This window comes from Cinclus cinclus, chromosome 12, assembly GCF_963662255.1.
Source record: "Cinclus cinclus chromosome 12, bCinCin1.1, whole genome shotgun sequence".
NCBI classification, from domain to species: Eukaryota; Metazoa; Chordata; class Aves; order Passeriformes; family Cinclidae; genus Cinclus; species Cinclus cinclus.
This window is the reverse complement of record NC_085057.1, coordinates 8,258,217-8,280,602: the sequence shown is the minus strand read 5'-3', so window position 1 is coordinate 8,280,602 and position 22,386 is coordinate 8,258,217. Positions and strand designations below refer to the sequence as shown.

Below are 22,386 nucleotides of genomic sequence, written 5' to 3'. Positions count from 1 at the left end.
CCAGGAGATATCTGTTTTATTGGGTACTGTTGGCTTCACTGCTAAAATGAGTGATAAATCCATATACACTTTCTTGAACAGGTAGCACAACCACCAGTATAAATGTGAATGTACACTCTGAACTCATCAAATGAAGATGCTTAAAACTCACTGACAGTGTTATAAATTGCTCAGACCTTCCCAGAATTTTTAGTGGGATTTGTACCAACCACAGAATTCTTTAAATCCTTATTCTAAAATTAATTTTTATAATTCACATCATATTCCTTATACCTAGGATCTGGCATCAGCATTTGATGGATGAAACAAAACAAGCCAGACTTGCAGATGTTGGGTACCCCTGTTATGTGGTTGCATATGACAAGGGTTTATAAACTCAGTGTAACACACTATATTTACCAAGTCCCATTTTACATTTGTGGAGTTACTAAATTACTTTGACATATCCCCAGTTTATGTTCTATTACTGAAGAATAACTACACAACAGATGGCAGTGTGTTTGCATAACAATTTTTTTGGGCAGGTCAATCTACAAGGTAGTTATAGGGATTGATGTATATTGGTGAACACGGGGATTACTTTTGCACTATCAATCACACAGTCAGTCAACACGTTAATTTCTATATTGCAAAGGAGAGGTTTAGCACATATACATCATTATGGACAACTCTTTAAAGAGCAAAACCATAGCACTAAGAGTAGAGCCAGTAGATGGAAAATGATGCTTCTAGATAGAATAGTTTTCCTGAGGGACTTCAAACCTCTGAACCTTAAAAATAATATTAACAAAGAATGACTATGAAATCATACTGGAATTCATTTGGTGTATGAATAAATATCTATAGCTGTATCTATTGCACTCTTCAGCATTTAACAATAGATAATTATGGACTATGTCATGTCAAGTGAAGATAATATCTTGCAAATAAGGTAATAATTACAAAGGAAAGTTATGTTGCTCGTGAGAGCCATGTTGTTTATTTGTTCAAAAACAGAAAAGCAAATCCTAACCAAAACTCCGAATCCTTGATTCCTGTACTACAGCCAAAGATATTTGAATCAAAATTTGCATTTTCTCCTTACTTCTTAGTCTAAAGGGAATTACTTTGGCTGTCTTACATCAGTCGCCACTCTGCAATGCTACATAACCTGATGGCACTGATTAATTCATTGGGACCACTTGCTCCTGTGTTAAGATGGAATGACTGGAGAGAGGAGGTAGAATATTAGTCATCCTAAATCTCAGGACCTCTGGCTTCAATTTCCAGTCCTATCCTGGTGCTGTTGTCTGGATTCAGCTATTTGCATGTCAACAAATAGGACTGTGATTCATTCTCTCTAAGAATATGAAGCACGATATCAAAGTAAGGAATGGTTGTCCCTTGCAGTTGATATACATTTTATGTGCTTCTTTCTATTTTGTCTGCCTGTAAGAACTAAGGAGTGACATTCTAAGTAACGTTCATCCAAGGAGACAGCTAATATTGATGACTTTGTGCCAAAGCAGTGAAATGAAATAATAACGAAAGAGTTAAAAGCACTGTTAGTGTGTCTTCTTTCAGGACCAATACAAAGACCTTATTAATTACTGCATTTTTTTAAAAAAAGAACATCTCTTCTGGCATTCTATTGCAATGTTTGACTGCCATTGGGGAGGGCAGGGAACAGCTGTTTTCCATGAGAAATCCAAGCTCATCTCTGTGGGTGAGTATTTCTATTTGTATGTACTCTGCTTAGTGCCAGACCACTAACTTTTAGTAATGCATGCTCTGTCTTTGAGGCACAAAAAGGGTGAGGTGGTGTAATAATTTGGAGGCTGAAAACTAACTGCTTGATGCCTTCTGTAGTAAATTTGACCCTGGAATATTAAGGGGTGTTAAATAAATTGGACAAAGAAGTGTTTGGGGAGAACAAGTGCCAGACACGCTGCCATGAATGAGCAATTAGGTGCTCACGAACCAGCTTATCACAAATTACATGCCTACAATATCTATTACTGTAATGACCTTGAGAGTTGCCTCATATTCTCCCTTAACCTAATGAGCATGCTGCGTATAATCAATTACGTCTGCAATTAAAATTATAATTTGTCTAACAAACTCTTCTTCACTTCCTGACAATTTTTAACAAAGTCTGTTACATACTGGTAGAAGATAAATATTAATTTTCTGCTGTGCTCTATTTCTTTTTCTTACTCTGTAGCTAATTTGTTAAGTCATATTAGTGCTCTCCATTATTTTTTAAAGTTTTCAGCAGTATTTATTTATGTTTCAGTCCTGAATGCCATGGGATAATTACAACATTTAACAGCAATTAATCATTTCCCAATAGGGCTTGCAACCTGTCTTTGCCTGCTTATTGAAGTTTGTTTGCATGTTTTACTCAATGGTTCTGAAAATATTCTGCCTTTCACTTCTGCACGTATATTCCCTGTTTCACTGGAGTGACCAGGAGATATTCTGCTGAATAGAGCTGGCATCTCTTTGCCAGTCCAGACCTCCTGAGGTCAAGTCAACCCAACAACAGCAAAACACAGCCCTGACCATTAAGGAACAGGATGTCATTCATTGCAATCTGCTGCTAATTGCAGAGTCACCCAGGTAGAGCACTACAGAACAACTTCTTTTGTTATGTATCCAAGCATTCACCAAATAGAAAGATTCATATAGAAATTCCATCTGCTGATCATAAGAAAATGCAAAGACATGGAAGAGAGGTTTTAAAAATGGGTCCACACAGTTTATGTACATGCAAAGCAAACCCTTCCAGCTCTCAAGGAAGGACAACGTTGGCTTTTCCAACACGCAGCTGGCTCAAAGGGCCCTGAATTCCCACGCTGTGCCCTGAGAGTTTTGGGTGAATCCATGTATCCCTTAGCCACCCCTCCTCTCTCCAGGACCATTGCCATGAGAGGAACCAGGGTCCTGCCCCTGCAGCACAAGGGCAACAGCTTGGCCTCAGGCACGGAACGCAGGATGGGCAACAGACAGCCAGAGTCTCCAGGGCATCACACAAAGCCAAGCTGGAACACTGCTCTGCCCAAACCTTTGGGCTCTCCTAAGCCCTCCCAAGCCCAGCTGTGGGGAGCCAGCCCAGCAGCAGCACGTTCCCAGCACAGTGGTGATTATCACACACCGGGGCCGTACGGATGCGCAGAGTCCTACAGCACAACGAGATCTTGTCTCCCCATCCCAGTCTGCTGCCAGGCAAGCCCAGCAAACCCGAGCTAAATGCAGCTCCAAAGTCAACGAATGAGATGCCAGTGTCAGTCCTGAAATGTGCTGTTAATTCTGGAGGCAGCTGGGAAGCACCACCTGAGCCCCAGGTGCCCCGGGCACCGCGGTGTCACAGAGCTGAGCGATCGCGCCCCAGCATTGTTCTCCCCAGGCCAGCTCTGCTTTGGCATGGAACATTTTTTATGCAGAAGGGAATTAGCTGAAAGACTCATTTCCTGCTCCCATGATCTGCTCTTAAAACTCCCAATTAAGTGAAAGTATGCCAAACTGAAGAGCTATATTTGCTTATTTTCCTCCTCAAATGCAGCTTTTCTCTGGACTTACACATTTTTAATGCTATGAAATATTGATGTCTATCCAGAAATGAAGAGTGATGAAGCTGTTGGTTATACAAAATTAATTCAGTTTCCCACAGAAAGGAGTTTTGTATCCTCTTGATTTTGTACCTTTGGAATGTGCTGCACCTGGCTGGGCTCTGAAGGATGAGTGACTGCTGTGCAGGACAGCAAAAAGCAGAGGAAATGGGGGAAAAGAGGCCCCTTAAGGTACAGAAATACCCATGAGCCACTTTTCTCAATATGCAACAGATAATGAATAAACTACCGTATATTTTGTATTTATTTTTGTCAACAAAATCTAATCAAAGTTCATTTTTTTTAGAAACTCAATAGTTACATTAAATTAGATTACATAGAAAATTAAATCATAAATCCATGTAACTAGACCCTGTCTCTGTCCTGGTTGCTCCAAAACACAACTTTGCTCTCTTGAGCACCTCATTTAATTCTAGGAGGCTGAGCTTCCAAACTACTTATGGATTTGATCATTTAATAACATGAAGCAAGTAATTGTGTGGGGAAAAATTTATTATTTAATTAGGCCTTACTGGTAATCAATAACAATCTATTAATTCATTAATTTGCATATCCTTTGTTTTTATGTGTGTCCACAAATTTTGTTAGCTTTTTTTTTTTAATTTTTGAACTTTCTACCTTCACTATGCTAGAGGAGCTCAAACTGTATGTATTAAGCAGAGGAAACAACAGAACAGTGGGAATGCCCGTCTGCCCTACAGAACTGACTGCAGGACAAGATTAAATACTGGAAACAAGGATGAGAAATAAAACAACAGGGTCTATTCTCCCCAGGATCCATGCATAATTCTCATTAATGTTGATGAAAGATACTAAATGGATATGCACTGCAGGGAGTTTATTAGAACTTAATAAATGCTGGTATTTTCCTTTTTTTTTTTTTTTTTTTACTTTATAGTTATTATAACTAAACTTCTCCAGGTGAAGTGAAACATATTTAAAGAAAAAATAAAAATGTTATATCGAATTATGCTTCATAGGCTATTTTCTCAAAATACTTTTTCATTCAGAATTATTAGATTTACACATATCACTAATAACTGTAGGCTTAAATTATAAACTACATGAAATCAAAAAATGACAATTGTAGGATCAAAAGTGTTTGTAAAGGAATGGAAAAAGCCCCACTGATTTAGTTCACATGTTTTCACAAGTGCATTGAACCATTTATACCAGAGAAAAATCTTGTCCCAGACACCAAGGTTGTGCTACTTACATTAGGCTCAGACAGCCAAAGACAGGTTATAAATTCATATTCTGCTGGATCATAATTCTGAATTTAACTCAGGGTGGCCTCACCAAAAGGCACAATTGAAAGAATGGCTTTTGTTGAGTGCAGAGATGACTTATTTGCAGGAAAAAAAGGATTCATTAAATGCAGTGTGAACTGATCCACTCCTCAGTCTGGGCAGACTGACCACTCCCTTAAGATAACTCCCTCCACCTGACATGCTGCAAGGCCAGGTGAGGAAATATCACACTCATATTACCTTTTCTATACCTTATCAATGGAGAATTAATAAAGCTCATTCACAGATCCATTAAAAAAATATAGACAGTGTTACCTCTAGGCTTTGTGTTTAGTATATAAAATTATAATTTAAATCAGAAATTCAACATTCATGAAATCAGATAGAAGAATTATTAATCATTAGAGATTTTAACATCTTTGCAAATAAGATCAAGGCAGTCATTCACATGAGCACTTTCCATCTGGTCTAGTTTATTTTCTTTCAGCCTCTCACAGAGAGAATTCGGACCAGTGATGCCAGGCAGATGACATGAAATGAAGATTTCATGGTAGCAATGAAGGTGATAACTCACAAAAACTGTAAGTGGAAGAAAAAAGAAAATGGTTTGGTTTGTCCAAGGTAATAATGGAGGAGATTACCAAGGGAAAAACCATTTTTCTCCTTCCAAAGACCTGGGCAATCTAGCAAACACAGGACGTCTTTCCAATCAAACACTATCTCCAGAGTAGGCAACTATGTTAATGCAGGGATTTAAAGTTTCTCCTCACATTTTCTGTCTGTTAAGGAGACAGTCTAATTGTTGATAGATTAATTTTGTTTTTCCCCAATTTATGTCAATTGTGCCATCATTACTAAAATACCCAGAGATGCTTTTTTTTACAGAATTCATTATGCAGAAGTTTCAGTGATAATTTTTCTCTCCTTCAAAAGCAAGGGACTGAAGAGTGGTTATGTATTGAAAAAGAAATGCTGAGAAACGGCACCTAATTCAGGCACAGAATAATTTCTTTTAAAAATCCTAATCCTGACCTGACAAGTTATTTACCAGGAATTTCTCTCCCAGAAATCCTGGCAGCTGAATCCTGGCAGTGCTGAACTGCACTCATGGATGTTGATTTCTTTTATGTGATCCAAAGATGAGAAGAGGCCAAACATCTCAACTTGATTTTACCAGGTAACTGGCTACATTTACAGAAGAATCAGGCTTTGTTTCATGACTATACCTTTCTCTTTTTAGAGGCACATCTCCAGACATTTGGTAGGTGTGTGTGTGCACAATCCATCTGGAGACACTCAGATTTCTGGCTCGGGTGTTTCTCCCTGCAGGGAGTGCCACACCTCACCTGCCAGGAAAAGCAGCACAGTGCAAGGAACAGAGGATTTCTCAGTAGCTGCCACTGAAAGTGCAACCCAGCCAAGCAGAGGGGAGTCCAGAGCTCCAAAACCCACCCCTGGCTGGGATACTGCCCTGGGGAGTGCCCAGCTGAGCTGCACTGCACAAGTGAAGGGTTTTACCCCATCCCTGTCTGCAAGGGAAAGGTCAATGTAAAATGTGAGCACACGAGCTGAGGAGGGGTCATTTGATAAAGCTCCCTGAGACTGGATTTGAAGGGTATATTTCAAATTCTTTCAAAGGACAGCTTAACTTTAGGGAGTGAGCAGAAACCCAGCATATGAGTGGTCTTGCCAGAGGACACCCAAGCAGCTTTCAGGAGAGATGGGGCCATCGAGCCTTGAGAAAAGGGTTTTGCTGTTTTGCAGGAAGCTCTTGACTTGTCCAACGTGAGCATGAACTGAAACACTCTGCAGTATCCTGACTTACTGGCTCTTTTTTTTTTTAACAGTAAAAATATTACCTACTTTTCACCCTGTCATCTTGTCTGGAGCTTGCTGAGCAAGTTTTATTCTATTATTTTAACCTTAGTTTTCCATTTCTAAATCACTTCAAGCAGTCTAACAAAGCAAGTCCTGCATGGACTAACATGGTGCTGCCAGATCAGATTAAAATGGACTAGGTCAGATATCCCTGCATTTCAGATGTGCTTTCCACAGACTACAGGGCAGTGTAGCCACTGACTCTTTCACTGTGACACAGGAACACAGGGCTAGGAAAGGCCTCCATTCCCTTGATATTACATGCAAAAATGTTACATACACTCTTTCTTTGCTGACATTTTTAAGAAGGAAACTCCCTTAAGCTGTGCAGGCTCTCTGGGGATCTGCAGGCACAGCTTTAAGTACACACTTCTTTCATTTTCAGAAGAGGAGGTGACTTTCAGAGGAAAAACTATGGATCCAACTTTTTCTTTCTTACTGCACTGATCAGGCTTCCAGGGCTCCAGTAAGTGCATTGCCTTTGTCTGGCCAAAACTGGGTCACTACACTCACAAAGAACCTGATCCTGCCCTGTCACAGCATCCAGTCAGACAGCTGAAGTTTAGCACACATCAGTCAACTGAAAATGCCCTTGGGCAAGAACACCCAATAAACCCAACCACAAAGAGCTGAAGGGAGGGGAAATGCTTGCTTATGGAAGGCAGGCATTGGCATGAAGCAGAGAAGTCTGTTTTGCACAAGACCTCTTGACAATCCCTTCTAATTTGTGGTTAGCATAGGAATGATTTTATGTGGATCTTGGGAAAAGCAGTACCTGGTAGGTAAGAATGCAAAGACAAACGTGCAAAAATCACATGAGATCAGAGCACAGACACATCATGTTTCATTTTAAAGCATTATACTAATTTTTAGAAAGAGTTAGTCAGGAACCTATTTAACTGAAATCTAGCTTTGCAACACTTGCTTGATAAACAATTTTCACCTACTACGAAATGCAGAAAAACATCAAGTTACACATCTGAATTAAATGGGATTACTTTTGCACATTTCTTGGTGAGTTACATTTTAGTTGAAAACAATGTTTTGTAACAAAATTAAAAAAGAGAAAAGAAACAAAACAAATCTGAGTGTTCCCTCTTAAAGAGTTTTATAAGATACTAGACTGACAAAGAGAAGAAGTACTATGGATGAGATGGAGCTTGGAAAGAAATTCACATATACTAACCACACAAAAATTAATCAGACAGACTTGACAGTGCTATTAATGATTTTAGACCTCATGCATGGGATTTCAAAAGGTTTTACATTTCAAGTACAATACAGTATTTGTAGGACCTGTACTCAAGAGTGGCGTTTGATTGATTGTGCATACTCCAAGACAGAGAATGCTTTAAATGCAAAACATATTGCTGTAACATGGGAACAAAGAAGTGAAAGATACTTTCTAATTAAAACAGAGGATTTTGATCCTAATCTCAGTCATTGTGTGGCAAGTAAAGAGCAGCATGTCATGGATTTCTCACCACCCCTCCCTATATTGTTTTTTTGGTCAAAACATGCCAATTCAATAAAACAGCATTTCCAAAGGAGGCTTTGTTTTCACAAAGAAAAAGTTTTTGCTGTCAAATATTCTATTAAGACATTTTCAGAGGAAAAATTTTCTACCTTTTCACTAGAAATACTTTCTCATTTTGAAATGTAACTCTGTTTATTGAAGAAAAAAACAAACTGATTTATTCAAGATCCGTAATGAACGAAAAGTGTAAATATCTGAGTATTATATTAAAAATACATAATATATATTATACATATTATATATATAATTATATATAATATATTACAATACACTTACTTGCTTATTATAGTTTAATTTAGACTGTGTCAATATCTGTGACTAGCTCTGGGAATATTTTTGGAATTGAACTACCTAAAGAGAACATTCATCTAAGAAATCCATATGGCAGGAAAGAAGGGTGGAACTGCTAGCATGGAATAGTAAAATCGCAATTCTTCAACTTAAATCTCTGGAAATTTCATTCACTATCCTCATTTATACTTGCCTGTTTTTAATCCTGTTTTGCTTGGGGTTTTGTTCGCTTGGCTTTATTTTTATATTTACAGTCCATACAGATTATTCTGTGTTTGTATAGGGACAGAGGATTATATTGCTTTACAAGTCAGAGGCACAGAATTCCATGACATTCAGTACTGGACATTAAAAATAATCTAGATTCAAAACTATCATAATTCACTGCTAAAGAGAATCTTTCAAAAATTTCAGTCCCCATCCCTTCAGGGAACTTCACAACCCAGTATTTCTAGATCAGACTTCATTATCCAGGTCATCATTTCAATTTATCAGTGCCTTGGGGCCCTTGGTATTCACAGCTAGGATGGTGTTATGTCCATCAATCACTAGGCTGTTTCCACATTCCCACTTTTCTTTCATCTTCTTCAGTCTTCAAAACAATCTCTAAAACTTTCAATGGGTATATATTGAACACAGACACCTCTTATTTCTGTCAACTGTTACATGTTTGAAGTCCAGGAACTGATCTGTACAAATTATGGGGGCCAAAAGAAGTGTTTTCATTCTAGGCCCTGTATATTATTATTTGTTTAGGGAAGGGTTTACAGATTTATCAGTGCCCCTTAAATCTATAAGCCTGGCACACAAAATAGCAATATGTTTTTTTCTGAGAAGCTTATTGCTCAGTCAAAAACTAAATATTACATGTTATGAACAGAAGTAAGGACCTGACAAAGCAAAAACGTATTAGGACTTACTTTCCATCATAGAAAACACAAGTCAGGCCAAAGGACTGAAAGGAGATTTAGACCAACACAAGGCAGATTTTGATAAAAACCCTGAAGGAGAGGGCAGGAATTATTCAGAGTGAGTAGAAACCACAGAGCTGGCAAAAGGGAGGGGAGAAAATCTATCTGGATGATCCTGCTGCTTCTCTGTCTCTGTAAGGGGCAGTATAATCCTAACTTTGAAAATATACATCACTAGCCCCAAACCACCCCAAACTAAATATAGCACTGAAATAGAAAGAAAATTTAGAACTAAAAACAGATGTAGCAGCCCCAAGACTACAGAATTTGCTGTACCAATTACCTGTCCACAGTATTACATAGTCTCCAACCAAATACTGTTAGTGTGGCTCTCAGAGTAATTCAAAGATACTGCTGCACTTCCTCAAATCATTTTTGGACGTCTCACAGGCTTCCAAGAGAATCATTATTCTTAATGGTAAACTACAGGAGACGAACTATTCACATATTCCAGTACAATCTGGTTTTCAAAAATTTGTTTCTTCCATGGCTTTTTGCACCCAAATGTTTAGATTTGTTTAAAGGTAAGAAAAACAAATTTTGAAACACTGGGTATTGTTTGTTCTTATAAGAGAGAAAAAGAGAGTTTCTAGCACTCCACTAAACCAGGACTCACCTCTGTTGGTCTACAGGGAAAGAAGGTGGAGGCATCAAAAGTATTGCAGCTAGTGAATTTAATCCTTCCGATGCAATTAGTCTGCAATGCGATCTGATTAAATTTTAAGACTTGAACCTCAAGTCCAGTACTTTGGGTTAAGATAGAAATACACAAGGAGGATGAAAGAGAAATTTGCTGTGGGCTTAAATGAACCCTGGGCTCCACAGATCAGGTAAAGATTTTTGAGGAGTGCAAGCCAGGTGGATTGATTTAACACAGCATTAAAAAACATCTGGAAAAGAAAAATATAAAAAATAATCACGAGACAATCTTCTCAGTGTAAAATAACTAGTGGAATGTGTGACATATAAAATAAGCTTCTGCACACATGCCCACACTGCCACCATCAGCTTTGCTTTCTCATTTATTTAGGGGAACCTGTAATTGGCAAACAGCCCCTTTCTCATGGATAACAGAGGAGGTGCTGAGCTGCTGGAGACTTCAACACTGCTGCAAAATAGAGGATGTGTTCATACATGTTTGTGCAATGGACACTTGCTGTGCAATATTATCTTGTCTCTACAGATAAATTAGTTGCCTCATGCTCCTGCCAGCTTGATTTGTTTAGCCTTTACAGAGTACAGAATCCATGGAGTTTCTTGTGATTGAATCTCACGTAAAAGGTAAACCTGAGAGCTTATTCTACACTAAGCTATACATCCACTCAGGCAGCCAGAGAATTTGCTGACTTGATGATGAAAAGAAGGCTATAAAACATACTGGGGAAATCTTGAAACGTCGCTCACTTGACATAGCAATAAGAGCCCTGCATTAAGATGCAGAGCTGATTTCCGTGATCCATGAAATTGCCTGGATATTTAAGGCATTCTCAAAGAGAACCAGCATGAAACACACCCTCCATTCCCAGCACAAGGACACCATGGGTTCTGTGTTCTCCAATAAAAAGAGAGCTCAAAATTGCAGAGATTAATAGTCTTTAAGGGACGACCTAAACACAATTTCCTTCCTTTGTCAAATAATAAGAAATAAGTATTCCAAATCTCTTGAATGCTAAAAGACAGTTTTGCTTGCTGACACATTGCTCAGGTGCCAGAGATGCTCAAGTTCTCTGTTGTGAGTGTTTCAAGAACCTCTCACAATAAAACAGTGTGCAATTCTGTGACCATCTTTTGAGAAGCAAATTTGTTTCTCTCATAAATAGGTGACAGGGCTAAAATAGGTACAATAGGTGGGAAGCTATGAAAAATATTATGAAACAATATATTGCATTATTTTAGAGTCTGAGACTTGGACATGGTTCAGAACCCCTTACAATGTGTATATTTCCAGCTGCTAAAGGGTGAAAAAAGACCCATCTATACTTACAAATATTGGTGAACTGAGGGTGCGGTATCATTACTTCCAAAGACCCATCCAGTGAAAACACACAGTAAAGGGAGAATTTGAAAGGGCCATAAGCTTCCCTAGAACATTGACCTGCAGGCTCTGCTACCTTAGATGCAAGGGAGGAACAGAGTACAGCAATAATGAAACTGCAATTAGATCATGAACAGCTCCCCATTAGATAACTAGAAGGGCTTTAACACAAAATGCACACACCAGCAGCTTTCACATCACCCAAAAGGACATGCGACACTGGCAGACAACCTTGAAACTGATTTCTAGCCAAAATCACATGGAAAGCATCATCTCCTTTTAACATATAATTTGCAGCGTCTCTGCTATAAAGAAAAACCTGAGACTCATTCAGGTTCTAGATTTTTCCTGTACATGGATTACCATTTCTTCTTGTGGACAAAGGAGAATTCCTTAATCTTTTTCAGACTTAATTTCTCAGTTTTTTTCTTCAGCCAGGCTGAGAGTCCTCCCAGTTTTGTAGTAAAATTTTGTACTGAGCAATTGAAAAGTCAATACTCTTCTCCTGCTTCCTGTATTTCTGTTCCTCCATAGCACATACAGTAGGCTATATTTACACAGGTATACAGAATTATACAAAATACAAAGGGAAAAGACTCTTGAAACCATCTGGTATGTGACCCCATTCAAAGCAAAATCAGCTACACCTAATTAGCTCCTGAGATACGCTTGCCTACCCTACTTAAACAGTCTCCACAAACTCCCTTGGATATTTATTGTGATGTTTTGCTATTTTTACTTTTAGAAGGTTTTTCTAATGTTTGGTCTGTTCCAGAAATCTTAATTAAAAGCTTCCTCAGAGGAGACTGGATTATTGTAGATTCTCATACATGAAAAACCTCAAAAAAACCCCAAATAAATCCACATTGAGAATCACAACACACTGAATTTAAGGTTCATAAATTATTTGTAGGTCACATAGGTGTTTTTTCAAACTTTGTGATTCGGAACAGTTTAAATGAAAACAGCTATTTATGTATCCACCCTATTGTTCTCTAAAAAGATCTTGATCACAGTAATTTCTTTCCTGATTAAAGTTTTGGAAGCTCTAACTTCTGTGAAGAAAATAGTTGCTGGCATTTTTGGATGATAAACATCCTAAAGAGAAGATGATAAATTACAGTGTTGCCCAATGATGCAGAAAAGTAGAGAAATGTAAACTGATAACCTCTGATTTATGAATACACACTCATTATTGCAAAGTCTAGGGGTTCACAGTTGTAAGAATGGGTCATTTCAATCTCAGTGTTTATTAAAAGTGTGAGAAGGAGGCATCAAGGTTGGCTGCCATTTTGCAATAAACACTTAATGGTCTTTGTTTCCAGTACAAACACAAAGCAATATGGAACTTCCTGCATTTTTAAGGAATTTTTATATCTGCCTTTGCTCATTCATTTAAATAATTCTTCTCACATATAACCAAGCCTATACACCTTTTCTTTACAGAGAGAAAAACACTTGTCCAAGGTATTAAAATAAATCCTACAGATTTTCTTCCTAAATAATATTGGTGATAATAACAAAACTTACTTTGTGTTTAAACTTATTATTTAATCTATCAACAGACACTGCCAGTGAAACCCACCCAATGCACTCAAAATCATGAGTCAAAGAATCTACTTTGTCACAGTACAGTGATAAATTGTGTTACATTCCTTCATCATATCCCAAGCTTGGTGATATTCTAATTTCTTCTTCTCTCTCCCTATTACCTCTCTGTTGAATATTCAAAGCAAGCAGCAAAAGGGAGAAGGAAAAATAAGGTCAATACAGCAAATTGGAAAAAAAGTAAAATGTTCCTATCTGCCGTCATTTGGTTGTTAGTTATCTTAATCAACTCAAACAGCTTCTCTGAGACATCTAATTTGATTTTACAAAGTGCTAACCCATAGCCATATTTGACTTTCCTCTGATTCCAAAGGTAAAAAATAGCCTTTATCTAATGTTGAGGCATATCATCTAACTACACGTGCAATTGCATTTGCATTGCGAGGCAGTGAAACATGGCTGGAGAGACATCTTGGATGTTATCTATGTTATTACTCAAGTGGAGAATATAATAATAAATCCTTCCCTTCCCCTCCACCCTCCCACCTTTTTTTTTGGAAGTACACTTAAAATCTGGTTTTTAGCTTCACTGGGCCCATTACATTTGAGCTTCGGTAACGAGAATGTGATATGAATACATTGAGAGAAAGCATAGACAAAAGGTATGTTTTCATAAAGTGGTTCAGTTTAACTGTTCCTATAATTAGCTACAATTCATTAGGCAATAAACAGAAAAACAAAGAGATCATGAATGGAAGGGCAATATTTTCTCCATAAAACAAACAAAAAACTAAACCAGATGCCTTTTTCATGAGGCTTTCCTTGCATAAATACACCCAGCAGCATAGAAAAGATATTTTGTTGATTGAAAATTTTTGTCAAAGAGGAAAACCTGTAAACATTATCTTGTGCAATTTCAATAAAAAGTATTTATGGCTATTGTACACTTGGGATTTTTTGTTCTCAAGGATAAAGTAACAATACAGCAATGGACTGCAGATGATGAGCTTTGATCTTTTATTAGTTCTTAAAATTGTGTCTTAATTTGTATTCTGCATACTAAGCACTCACCTTCACTGTTTGTCCAGCTTCAGGGCCATCCTGTAAGCAAAGGGAAAAGTCTCAGGTTAGAGGATCTAACAAGGATCACACAGGAATTCAGAAATCTTATTCAACAATCATTTACACCAATTACACTGTCTGTTAAATTAGCATATTTTTCCTGAGGACCATTCAATACTAAGTTTTCGGACAAAGCTCCTTTCCATATCAGACCCCAACAAAGTGGGAAACTATCTCACATCACAAAAACAACAGTTTCTATTTTTCATTTTTTCAGGTTATATTTTTCAATAGCTAGCAGCAGATTTCTGATCCTTGTGAACACAAAATCACACGTGGAAGCAAGAATTTAATCAAAGTACGCTTGCTTAAATTCTTATTCTAATGAATGGGCTTAGTCTCCTGGTTTGCTTTAAACAGAGTTCATTTTTGGTATAAAAACACCCAGCACAAACAACTGAAAGGTCAGAATTTATAATATATTTACATGGCTACAGCTCTCTGCCTGCATATAAATAGCTGTGAGGAGGGATCACCTATCTCAAGAATGTGCACTGGGTTATGGGAGGAACAGGGGATGTGGCTGCCTTCTCTAGGGATCAACCCTGCAAACACTTCTTTGAAGGAAGAATATTTCCTGAAATACTCACAAACAGGCACAGTGTTTGAGAGTGTTTGCTGGCTTTATCCCAGGTTTAGCAGTAATTAATTAACCACACTTTCCCGCTGGTTTTCTTTTGGGATTTTTCAATGGCAAATCTGGAAGACTGCAATGCAGTTATTTGGCTTCTTTTTTGTTATTACTGTTATTTTGCATTTATAGCCCCTTGAAGTTCCAATGTCCTTTAGTGATTGGACTAGGGAAAAAGGCTGAAAGCTTGATAAAACAAACCATTAAACCTTCCTTAGTTGACTGGTTTACAAACCTGGATGGAAAAGGTGAGCGAGGTGCCACAGAAATGTTTCTCCACCACATTTCCAACCCTTTGTGCCGTGCGAAACAAATCAGCCACTTCCTCGGGACACAGGTCACGGAAACGCTCCACCGGCCGCAGGGGACAGACAAGGACATCTGAAGGTGGCAGTGTCAAGGCACAAACACAAACCTGAGTGGTCCAGAAGAACAGCCTCGACCCCCAGCCTGTAACCTGCTTCTGATCACCCTCGAATTGCCTGAGCTCTTCTGCAGCAAGAGCAGCAAAACCATAGAGCTGATTACAAGGAATTATATGATGCTTTGCTCAGAATTATTTTTCCTCCAATCCCTCAGACATGGGTGAAATGACTAAGGCTCTTGTGCTACACTGAGACATTTAAGGGAAAGCAAATTTTTCACAGACTCAACCATCTCAAGGGAGAAATGCTGGTATTTATCTCCTGTGAAAGTCAGAGACATTTTCTTTTGTGATTAAAGATGGGGAAAAGCCAAAGAAATTTAAGAGGGCTTTGGATGTGTTGCCTGAGACAGCAGTTTTACAATGCTTTTCCCCATATAGGATATACATCTTTTAAAATCTTCATCTTACACCTCGAATTTTAGGCACCTAAATATATAACAAGCTGACACTATGTTGATCATAGCAGATGACTGATTTCTACACATTAATTACAATTTACAAGGAAGGCTAACCTGTTGTAACTATAATGTGTTTTTAAAAATACATTAAGATAATTAAGACTATTTCCTTTTAAGCTTAGCGTTCACAACCCTGTAAATATACTTCGATTTAATTCTACCTTGGTGACTGTGATTTGAGAGTCAGTTAAATTAAGCTATAAAGTAAATAATGGAAGTACACAGACACTGCTCACAGTCATCTGATATACTGTGTTCACAGTAATTAATAATTGCTGTGATGCCTCACTTGAAAGCCAATTATGTAATATTATTAATATGGTACAGAATTCATAGCAGAGCCTCAGTTGAGTAGATCCAACAAGGAAGCAAGTACTTGATTCTCATTTCAATTCCCTGCAGACAGGATTCTTTGCTGCCTTCAGAATAGAATTTGCAGAATAAAGACCTTAAAGTAACCTTTAACCCCACTTGAACTTTCATGACCAAAGGCTACAAAAATTATTTTTTTCCAGTATTAAAACACACGTTCAAAGGACCATTTGAAGAAAATTAAGTTCCATGCCATTGTATTACAGTCATTTTTATTTTTACTGCATCTTGAAGCCTGCAGGTATTCAGAAATATTCTCTAAAATCCAGGAATGATAACTAGGAGCTGCTCTGCAGTTAACAGGTTCGCAAAAAGGTTACATCAACCTGATTGTCAAGAACCACGTGAGACATTTGAAATAAGAAGAGATTAATACACGTGAAAGATCAATTATTTCCATAAGCACAGAGACAACATGTTTACATACACCAAGGTTATATTATAAGAATCACACTTATCATTCTGATAGGAGAAAAAAACCAGACATTTTCTCGAAGTAAAGATGTAGTGGCAGGTTTTGATCATTTTTCAAAATCCAAATGAGGACAGACAAGTCTGTAATGGATATTTGCTAAAGTGGGAGCAGAACGGAGCAAGCTCTACCTGTAGCAGCTCCCAAAAGAACAGGAGAAGACTGGTCCCAGCTGTGAGTGTTAATCTGCTTTGAAAATATGTCTCTCAGACATATTTTTGGGGGTTTTTTTTGTTTTTTTTTACAGAATCAGCTATGCCACCACTATTCTCCCTTTCGCTTGTTACAACTTATGGTATTAAAATTCAGGAAAGGAGAAAATTATATTTAGAAAACAGGTACTTGGAAACAAAACAATCCTGGATGGGGACAAAACTCCTAGTTTTGTGGGGTTTTAGTCCTGCAGTGCTGTGTCCCCTGGTAAATTGCTGGGCGTAGTAAACCCCTTGTAATTAATTTGTGCCTTTCTAGTGCATTGTACAGAGCGCATCCATAAAGGATGCTATTGGCTAAACTTGGGGCCCAAGGGAAGAGCTTCAAAGTTGATTGGCAGACCTGATTTCCATACCAGGAATAAAGGGATAGAAAAACTAATTAATTTTACTCATAAAAAGGAAATCCATGTCAACACTAAAACAGGAAAAAGGACATTCGTTTAATCTGAGTTCATTTTTCAAAAGGAGAGAAGGGAAGCTTGTACCCTTAGGGCATCTGATACTTAAGTAGATAATTATCCTTCTTCTGCAGCACTGCTTTATTATCATGGCTCAATGAACCATTTATAAATGAAGAATTTCCCCTCACTTACCTCTAGCAAAACTGCTGCTTACATTAAGACAAGTTTCCTTTTCTCCTTTCGAATTTTCCTCAGCAGCATCTCGCCCTCTCAGACTCGCACACGCCTCACCAGCAATTGGTTGTTCTCTACCTAGCTCAGGGCCACAGCCACAATTTTTGCATTAATGATGGTTCCTACAACCTGATGTTAGCGCTGTACTATTTCCCACTGCAATGGGTTGTGGAAAACATGGGTTAAACAGTTCTTGGGAAAGCTTTTGTGTCCATGGCACATCGCAGAGGGAGTGAGGGCTGGTTCTGCCCAAGACAGGACAGGTTTTCTCTTAATTTTGTCACTAATGTGCACTGTCATTTCACAAGTTCTCTGTACCTCCCTCTGTCTCTCCTCTTCCACACATCATCTGTCCTATCTGCTTAGAAAGCATTGGGCAGTTGGTGCAGTGGAGGTTTCTTATTCACCATGAACCCCCCTGCTCACGTGGAGCCACCTGCAGTACCCACGGCATTCTGCAAAAAGGACTTGCACTTCCTCCTAACATTACCAAAACTCATTTACAACTCAAACTAGATTTTAACTATATTTCTGTCTTTGAATTTGATAAATAATTCAAAGGCATAATCACAGAATGGAGCATCTTTTCTGAACTTTCCATCATTTCAAAATAATTTTACGAAGAATAATGATAGAAGTTCTGAATCAGAACTAAATTAACATGAGAATGTAATTAGGACAACATTCAAGTTATATTTAACTATGAATATATTAAAAGGAAAATGTTAGAATGAATTAATGAATTTAAGGTCATTAGGAAAACAACCATCCACTGCAACTTTAAATCATAGTTCTTAACTAAAATTTTTGATGCTAGGATAGTTTTTAATTTTATATCTGGTCAGATTTTAAGCTGTACGCCTGCTCTATTCACTTCAGAATTCTTACTAAGTTTAAAATTAGATAAACTGCTCATTACTTTCTACAATAACCCTCTGCAAACACTGCTAGGAAACCACTTCATGTGACTATATTAAAAATTTGAGAAAAAGGAGTCTGCTCATATGTTTATGTGCAATTACTCCTTAGACTGAAGCATCTACTGCCATCCGGGGATGCCTCAGGGCATCCAGATGCCACTCCAGAAGGGCAGGAGTCTCCCATATGCCCTATGTCATAGCTGCCAGTCAGGTGGGAAAACCTGAGTCATTCTGGAGTGTCTGAAATGGCCGTGGGTGCCTGTGTTTGGACAAGAGCCCTCCCCTAACAGAGTGGCTCAGCAGTACAGGGTGCTGCTACCCAGCACAGACGAACTGCAACACCGGTGACAGCATTCTGCCTTCAGAAACTTTGAACTTTATCTTTCTCTAAACTCTCTAATGAATTTTTTTTTTTTATTATTATTTCTTCATTCATTCTAAACTGCTACTGACTGATGAAATTTCCACTTTTAAGCTTTGATGTTCACAGCTGTTATTTCCTTCTAGTTCCCTGAGTCAGTCCACATCACTAGAGCACATGCAATTTAATATGTCAACTTCCCCATTTTAAGGAGTGAAAAACCTTTACACCTTATTATAATCTGCAGCAACACGTTTCACTCTCTAAATCTTGCAGAAGTCTCTCAGCAGTCTTACTTCTCTCCCGAATACCTAAATATGCATACTCAAATCAATATGCAAACCCTCTCACATACTAAAAGCTCCATTAAAGATTCATTAAATAACTAGGAATGTCAGTACTTTTCAGATTGCCAGCAGATAGTAGCCTGAAACTCCAGGTATTTTAGTGGAAATGCATAACCATAAAGGAGCAGTAAAGCCAGAGTGGATCAGACCCATTTCACTCAAACTGAGCTAAAACCTAAGGATGACCTATGTTTTCCATGGAATCATTTGTACTTTTATATTGGGCACAGCAGACCACTCCCTGCAAGATGTTGGGTGGGTTGTTTAACACACCAAAGACCATGAGCCTCCTCCATAACAGCCTGGTGGTCTATTAAGATCATAACCTGTTTGGAAAAGTTGTGGCCAAGCAAGCAGGATTCAAATTCCTGAACAGCTGCAGCACAAGGACGCTCAAGCACACACATGCCACCTCTCAGCCTTCACCAGCCCCCCTGCACACACCTCATAAATCTCTTGTGTCTCCCACTGCCCTTTGAGGCCACGAGAGCTGGAGCCTTTGAGATGGGCAGTCAGAGACTTTGACTGGGACGTGGTTCTGCAACGGGCACCTGACACTGCCAGAGCTCTGTTCAAGCACAAATCCCACCTGGACATGGGTGGATTGAAGGATGTTCTCACCTGGGGATTTTGGGGCACGACTGAAAAGTAAGCATGTGATAACTGCACGCTGACTTCAAGCTGATCCGAGAGAGAAGACTCAGATTCTACAAGAAAATCAAAACTCCTGGCCAACATCTGCATGCTGACCACTTCAAATGTAATTTTCCTTCCACTAATGCACACAGAGTGGAGGCTGAAATTCAAAGGCTCAGCAGTAATTTTTATTTGCTTTATATGGATTTTGACTTAGAAGCTTAAATTATTGTAATTGTGTATTTAAGGCCTAGGCCGGGGTCTATGTTCACTTCAATAGGACTCCACTCAACCTCACAAAGTGCCTATTAAAAATTTTCACACATAACTATCAAGGTACACATGTTCTGTAGTTCTGAAATGTTGGAAAAATCGCCTTTGGGGGGTCAAAAAAGAAAGAAAACCCAAAGAAAAGAAACCCCAAAGAGGTTAAAATTCCTTTCATGTGACAAGCTTTAGAGCTGAACACAGCTTTTTCCTGGTTAAGTCCATTAATTTGCTATATAGAAACATACTTTCAGTTTTGACTCTTGTTTTATTCCTGAATTTGAACTTCAAACAGAACAATTCAAAGCTTTAAAAAGGAAAAAATTAAAGGCTCTCCAGGTACTGACACTCTAACAATAGGAATAAAGTTCTTTTTTTTCCCTTTGTCTTTTTGAGGAACCACTTAAAAACATTAAAATTGACAGGTTTTCTTAATATGTGAGGCTTTAAAAGAACAAAATACAAGAAGAAAAAGGCAAAATATCTAAAAGTGAAAGGGTAATTGCTACTTCATGAAGCTCCTGGGTCTCACCAATATTGTTAGCTTTCTATAACATTTGTTATAAAATTTTTTAACTTAGGAAGATTATTTATTTTCAACTTGTAACACAGCCAGGAATTCAAAGCTCACATTAGAATAGAAACATTTCCTGTTTGTTTAAAAAGTCTTCCCTCTTACAAGAGGGAGTGCAAGAGTCCACATCTAAATAAACAGCAATAAACCCAAAACCCCCCACAAAAACAACCAAAGATGTATTTTAATGACAAAAAGTAGAAGTTAATAAAATCTCCAAAAGTTTAAAAAGTCTTAAATATCTATTTTTAGCATTCTACTTTTTACATAAAAAGTACTTTAGTTACTAATAAAAATTTTCCTTAATGATTTAATTTTGGGGAACACCTCAAAAACTACTTTTTCATTAATATTTTGGTTTTGACTAATTCTTTTTTTTTTTTTTTAATTTAAAAACCATCCCAAACAGAGACTTAATATTCCTGCATGCATTTCATATGCTTAGGTAAGTAACTTAAAGCAAAGCAGCCTCTGCTCTCCCTCCAGGCTGAAAATATCCCAACCACTCAGAGAGCAACCCCCAGCAGGGACTCCTGCCTTGGAAATTGGGGCTGTGCTCATTTTAGGGTTAATACAGATTAGATACTGCCACCATCTCTTGGTGCCAGGCACCAGCAGGAAGAACTTGATGGACAGGAGAGATGTCCATCAGGAGGCTGCTCAAGGGCCAGCTCAGCCCTCACTGAGCAGGGAGGACAATGCCTTGGGGTGGCTGCTGGGAGCTCAGGGACTGGAAGAACCAGCTGCAGAAAACTGTAATAAATGGTTCTTTCCAACTATTTCTTGCAAATCTATGAAAGAACCCTTCTGCACACCCATAAGATGATGGGAATGTAGAAATAATACGTGAGAAGGGGGGAGCAGGAGGCATTATGCATTTCTTACACTGTTTTACATGAATTTGCATCAAGTGCCCCAAGCAGAGAGAATCACTCAGACAACTCTTCAGGTATTAAAACCTACCACAATGTCCCCAGATTCAGCTGAGGAGTGTGGGCAGGGGTATTAAATTCATCATTGTATCTAAGCAGAAGTTTTCTTTGTTCAAAAGCTCTAATTGCTAAGAGAAAGAAGTCCCAGAGCTCTGAAAAAAACACAGGAGAATGCATGACTAATAAAATTAATATAACTGAAAAACAACTGCCAGTCATTTATCTTTTTTCTGCCCTTGAACGATTCTTCACATTTTGAAGGCTATGGGAGCAATTTCTCTGTGTGAGGAAAACAATAATGGTTTCACAGATGCTGCCTGTATGAGGAGTTAAGAAGGAAGAAAACACTGAAATAGCACACACATGTGCACACAGAGGGCATCAAAAAGCCTTTAAAAATTAATCAAATGCATGTTTTGCTTCATTACAACAATATGTCAAGGCACCCATTCAGTTCCCAGTAAACCCACAGAATTAGGACATCCATAAACCTGTAGCAGTGCAAAACCTGATGTTTCCCCCAGCCCAGAACAAGCCTTATTCAATAAGATGGAGGGACTGACTTTAGGAAGGAAATCTCTAGAAGGGTTTGGATTAAGAGTGAGCATCTCATAATAGGGAAATGTAAAGGAGAGCTCTTTAGTGGATTTTACATGTAGAACTCGATTAAAATATACGTTAGAGGAGTACTTTGGTACAATACAGGAAATAGTACATCAAAGAGTTTGCTAGTTTGGGAAAAAACATAGCTCTGAACAATAAAGATGATTAAGACCCAATGAAAATGCAATAAAGTTACAATAAAAACTTAAAAATTGCTTCCAATTATTAAACCCACATACAACTTTTTTTTTTTTTAATATTGCTCTGCCACATATTAGCATTAATAAAAAAGC

At 38.1% G+C, this 22,386-nt stretch overlaps 1 protein-coding gene across 1 annotated transcript in view; it reads right to left on the bottom strand.

The window, feature by feature from the left end:
- Positions 1 to 22,386, bottom strand: part of FHIT (fragile histidine triad diadenosine triphosphatase) — a 393,154-nt gene that overhangs the window by 121,454 nt on the left and 249,314 nt on the right. Inside the window, exons 2-3 of the mRNA XM_062500855.1 lie at positions 15,110 to 15,255; positions 14,193 to 14,222 (exon numbers count right to left, since the gene is read on the bottom strand). Coding sequence (XP_062356839.1) covers positions 14,193 to 14,222; positions 15,110 to 15,255 — 176 coding nt within the window. The remainder of the gene's footprint in view (positions 1 to 14,192; positions 14,223 to 15,109; positions 15,256 to 22,386) is intronic.